This window comes from Limulus polyphemus, unplaced genomic scaffold (genome assembly GCF_000517525.1).
Source record: "Limulus polyphemus unplaced genomic scaffold, Limulus_polyphemus-2.1.2 Scaffold3451, whole genome shotgun sequence".
Taxonomy (NCBI): domain Eukaryota; kingdom Metazoa; phylum Arthropoda; class Merostomata; order Xiphosura; family Limulidae; genus Limulus; species Limulus polyphemus.
In genome coordinates this window covers 91798-97633 of record NW_013669061.1, presented here as the reverse complement: position 1 = coordinate 97633, position 5836 = coordinate 91798, and the positions used below count along the sequence as shown (strand labels likewise).

General features: G+C 32.8%; 1 protein-coding gene across 1 annotated transcript in view; it reads left to right on the top strand.

Moving 5' to 3' along the window:
- Positions 1-5369, top strand: part of LOC106469373 — a 31667-nt gene extending 26298 nt beyond the window's left edge. The window contains exons 3-5 of the mRNA XM_013929864.2: positions 2845-2923; positions 4531-4629; positions 4941-5369. Coding sequence (XP_013785318.1) covers positions 2845-2923; positions 4531-4629; positions 4941-4979 — 217 coding nt within the window. The 3' untranslated portion in view covers positions 4980-5369. The remainder of the gene's footprint in view (positions 1-2844; positions 2924-4530; positions 4630-4940) is intronic.
- Positions 5370-5836: the final 467 nt, after the last annotated feature.

The following is a 5836-nucleotide window of genomic DNA, read 5'->3' as shown; positions in this document are numbered from 1 at the left end:
ATAGCCAAAAACTACAGAAACGAAGGTGGGGATAGAATACAACAAAACCATAGTAAAAATTCCTACATAAGTAGCCAAATATTTACCAAGAAAACTTTATCTACAACTATATGTTGAACTCATTTAACTTATACGAATTCAGGTTTTAATAAAAGCATTTAAACTAAATACTACTATAAAGTCTTACAATGGCTAATTTCCATAAGCTTGTAACATTGACTCGGTGGCTACTTATGTGGGGATTTTTGAAAGGTTTTGTGTTTTCATCCCTACCTTTTTTCTGTACTTTTTGGTATTTCCATCTCTACATCATCCTTATTTTTTAAAATTGTTTATATTACTTGTTTCCCCTCTTTTTCTTTTTTAAACAATACCAATGAATATTAATGAATAGCAGTCGCTGTGAAGGCAGCAATTTTAGCCTGGTGTGTTGAGTTGTTTTATTATTCTGATACTGTTTATATTGTTCTGATGTTGTTGTATTGTGTGGTAAAGATTGTTTTGTGGAAAGTATATTATTCTGTTCTGATATTGTTGTATTGTGAGGTAAATATTGTTTTATTATTGCTTTGTGGGATATAGTTTGTTCTCTTCTTATTTTGTTGCACTGTAATATGGAGATTCACTGATATTATTTTTTACGATATAGATCGTTACACTTATTTTATAAGACGTAGTTTGTTTTGTGAGACATAGATTATTATAATTATAATGTTTGACTTCTTTTGCTAGTTGCAGTATATATCAGTGTTTTATAAAACTTTCGTGATTGACGTCTTATATTTTAATAAACGTTAAAACGGATTGTATAAAGACGTAAGATGATTGATATTAAGATTATATGACTCTCTTATAGGGCGTAGTCATCAAGCGGTAAGAAGTTGGTTATTTGCCAGGAAGCTGTTCTATACTTTTTACTAGTCCCACATGTGAAAGTGGTTTTAGTTGCCGTTGGCAGTTTTTTTTTCACAATGTTGTGAAGCATCTTGTCAGGGGTGAAGCGAAATCCTTATTATTATTTTTTTTTTGGGGGGGGGGGTTCATTACTGAAACTTTCCGAGAAAATGGGCGTTGCTGGGGCATGGATAGCGGTCCGAATTTGTTATGTTTTTCTTTTGGCTCTATTAACACATTATATTCAAATGATCCAATTAAGAATTTTCTCACCTTTTGCCGAATTCTAAGCACTTTCGTTGTTTACCAAAATCCGTCGCAACAAGAAATGTATCCCTCCCCCCAAAAAAAAACTGATAAAAATTATGCCGACAGAATTCACATGAAATTAGATGTGCTGACAAATGGACTATTGGGGTTTGGGGTACAACTTTACGTTTCAGTTGAACAGATTATAAGTATATCTTAACTAACCCTTCTTAAGTCGACAACAAGCTGGAGTTATATAATTTCTGTATGAATACGAATCGTCACAGGTGATAGTAAGAAGTGAACGTGGACGTTACTTGTCTTTGGTGAGAGTGTGATATTTATTTTATAAGTGTACCACGTGTTTCTTTTTGTATTATGATATTTATTCAAAATTTATTATTTGCTTTGACTACTTGCAGGTTTCACATAACACGTGGTCGAGAAAACTAAATTGATCTTATTTCCAGTTACCTTGTTGTTCTCAGAGTATTTATAGCGGACACATCCGATAGATCGAACACGTGTTAAGTTTGCCTGAATATACCAAAAAAATGTGTTCTTTATAACTAGTTATACGTATTTTTGTTAATTTAAAACTAGCAAGTGTTAATTAACTTATAAACATATAGAGTATAAACACTTTACAAGTCATAGTTAATAGTCAGTCATTGATTTATCTAATATTAAAAAAACTACTTTACCATTTTGTGAAGGAGTAAGCGTTCACTTTCATTAGTGAAATTACACTTATTTGTATTAATAATAAATTACCCACTCAGTGTAGAGGGCGATATGTGCAATTTGAGTTTTTACCTCTCTGAGGGCTTATATAAAATTTCATCAGGGACTCGAACTGTTTGTTGGAATGTATTATATTTATTATTCCGTGTTGTTTTTATTGTTATTACGAGACTGCATGTGTTTGCTTTAACCTTGTTCTTTGTGGCTCACCAACCTTAATCTTCCATACTGATAATACATAAAGGTGCACGGTTTTCTACTTTCTGGTTCTGAATTCTATATAATTACAAGTAATTAAATACAATGAAAATATAATTTTCTCAAAGTTAGAGAAATACATATTAGAAAATAGAATACGTATTTCTTCCGTAAAAGAAGTTGATACTTTATTCTAGGTGGTGGTATTATTATAGTCAAGATAATTTATTGTTGGAGCACGATGATGCTTCTGCATGTTAGTATTGTTACGACAGCGGAAGTCGCGTGACCCTGGGAGCATGCGCGCTGGAGTTTCTCCAATTATCGAGGAATCCCGCGAATGTCCGAGTGTTTACTAGACGCCTTCTTTTTTAGTATATAAGCCTGGCGAGAAAAACTAGCGGATTGAAGATATAGATAATTGAGCCAAGCGAACAGTAGGCACCATAAGTAAAGTGTGTGAATCACTGTGATTTATAGCGTGTGTTATAAAAGTAGTTAAGTTTAATGTACTGATTGGAAATTCTGTGTATTACAAAGTTGTATCGAGGAACACATGAACTGGTTTAATTAAGAAAGGACTTGTATCGCTGAAGTTCCTCGGAAAGAATTTATACCGAAAATTAACAAACAAGCAGATACGCGACAGTATGTACCTAAACACATAGACAGTTGAAGTCAATCCCGAATAACTTCAAAATCTGTTATTTTAGTTATACCATGTAAGTAACTGATTATTTTTATATATCTCCTCTACAGTTGTTACAACGCTCAACAAGTCACGTGGAAAAACTACCCACAACTAGCTGATTTCTACAACTTTTACATTGTATCAGAGGTAAGTAACAAAAGTTCACCACAAAATTAAAAAAAATAAAAATAAAAAGTTGGTGTAGTAAAGTCACATGGACGAACCTCTCAGTACAGGAAATAAGGTTCGGCGGCTGTATTGACTGCCTTTATTATGACAAGTAAACAAACCAGCAGGTGGCTTCTGACAAGGTATGGTAAAAATACTTAAATACCCATCTGTATACCTTTAAATCACTTTATGTTAAATTATTAGGAACATTTTGTAAGTGTAAGTTAACTTTATCGAATTATTATGATAACAGAGCATTGAAGTCAATAATTACCAGCTCCACTATATTATCACCCAGTAATTATAGGCCTATTAGTCTTGTATCAGTCGTGGGAAAAGTTCTGGGAGGTCTGATATAAGATGCTTTGCCAAGTCATTTAACAAAGTTAAGGATTTTAATGGATAGTCAACATAGTTCTACTTAGAGAAAATCTTGCCTTACAAATTTTTTGACGTTTATTGAAAAGGTTACTGCTTATGTAGATGAGTGTAATGGTGTAGATTTGGCGTATCTGGATTTTCAGAAAGTATTTGCCAGTGTTAAGGTTATTTTAAATTATGATAACACCCAGCATTTATTATAATTAAAAACCATTTGCCACTCACTAAATGATTTAAATGCTTTTGTAAAGCAGCAACATCCTCTTCACAGCTAACAACACCTAAGATCTTAATATCGTCAGCAAATTTAAGTAATTTACTGACCATTCCTTCATCTACGTCGTTGATGTAAGAGCAAAGTTCCTAGGACTGAGCCGTGAGCTACCCCACTTGTGACATTAATCCAGTTTGACCGAACCCCATTTATAAGACCCATCTGCTTTTTTCCATCCAGCCACTCTTCTATCCAGTTAGCTAACTTGTCTCCCACACCTATAGAGACAATTGTTTAATAAGCCTTTTATGTGGTACCTTGTCAAATGCTTTCTGAAAATCCTGATACACTCTTACCCTCATCTATATAAGCAGTAACCTGTTCCTATGTTTGTATTTTATCCTATTTTAAGTCCTAGGTATTTTAAATATATTCTGAAACATAAACATCAAAATATAATGAGAAGGGGTAGCTCGAAGTTATATGGAATAGATTTGTTCATATACAGCCATATGTAAAGTATAGAGCTGGTTGTTAATTATAATATAGGCCCAAAAAGCTTCTATTATCGCCCATACCTTACCTTTGAAATGGGTGAGGCTTGATAAGTTATTTTTCTTTGTAGATCTCTATATTTAACCGCCTAATGACTTGTATAATGTCTATAGTTAGGGGTAGAAAGCAGGAAGAGAATCTGATTTGTTTACTCGTCAAAATGCTCAATCTTGTTCTCGCGACGACCTTGACACGTCATATAAGGAAAACCGTGTGTAGGTTTGTAAATTTCCTATAATGTGTCAGAAGTAAAAGATGTTTACGAAAGTAATTTTAGATGTAAATTACACGTTTTTAGTCAATTGCTGATCATCTTTGAACATTCTAAAGAAATATTATAATGGATTACATTTCAGAGTACTTGGACAAAAGTAACTATGACATCAGTGTAAATAAAAAAACAAAATATTAAGATTTGTCTTTTTTTTTTCAGATATCAGCGATACTAGCTGCCACCTGTTGGAGCTTCGCTACTTTAATTTTGTTTATCAGGTGCTGTAGTGGAAGCGATTTCGTGGCTCCAGAAAAGAAGGTATATTATTTAATCAGAAACTCTTGATTGTACATGTTACCTATACATTATAATTACGAGACTTCGGTTAAATGTGGAGTTAGTTGAATACACATACTCTGGGAAATGTAACCATCTTTATGGATTGCTGAAAACCTATCTTTTCTACAGTATCATTCGTTCACGGTATATTGTTATCGTAAGAGTTTAATGGCTTTTGACAAAAATAGAAAAATCTGTCGTGGCTGCGGTCATATCATTATATATGTTGAAACACATAGAATCTAGAAGAAACATGATGGAAAACTAAAATTACTGTATTACTTTTACAGTGTCTTACAAGTACTGACGCCCGGACTGAGGCCGTGTGAGGATTTTGGGCACCAGATTACACCTTTTGTTTTTGTGAATTTATGCCTGTGATTGGTGAATATATTCAGAAATAATAGTTGTTGTTTTTGACATTTGTTATTTAATAATAGAAAAGCCAATTGTTAATTACAATAATGAATTAGTTTTTTGTTGATCTTCTAAAAGTTATCCACATAATATGACGTTTTCATTTTAATTCAGCAGGATAAGGCCTTAATTGTTTTGTCATTCGTAAAATGGTAATCAACAAATCACAAAACGTTTGACATCAGGGTCATACATTTAGATTAAATACCATGGCTACTGATATTCCTGTGTTAATGAGAAATTAACATCCTATGAATGAAATTCAACTTAGTTTTCTTTTTTGGAGGAGTGGGGAGAATTGATGGCTTAGTCTTGAGACCTAATCTTTAATATGTTTACTATGATATGGAACAAGTCTAAAATAAATACGAATATGTACGTATATATGATTGGAATGAGTTAGGCCTTGTAATATAAAGTAATTTGATAATTCATACAAAATGCCTTTTTTTTATGTAAATTATTCATTTGACCTTTATACTGACTCCTTACAGCCTTCTAATTCATGTCCTATAAGTATTATCAAAGTAAAATATTTGAATATATTGTTACATCTCCGTTCGTTAATTGATTTTCGGTAAATTCGTTCCGACGAAACTTTAGCGACACAAGTCCTTTCTTAAATAAAACTGGTTTATTCTTTCCGAATACAACTTTACGATACACTCAACTTTTACAGTCGCTCTGTAACAAACGCTATAATTCTTACGTGCTCGTGCTCGACAATACTCAGTTCAATTACTCACTACTACACACATTGTCCCATCAC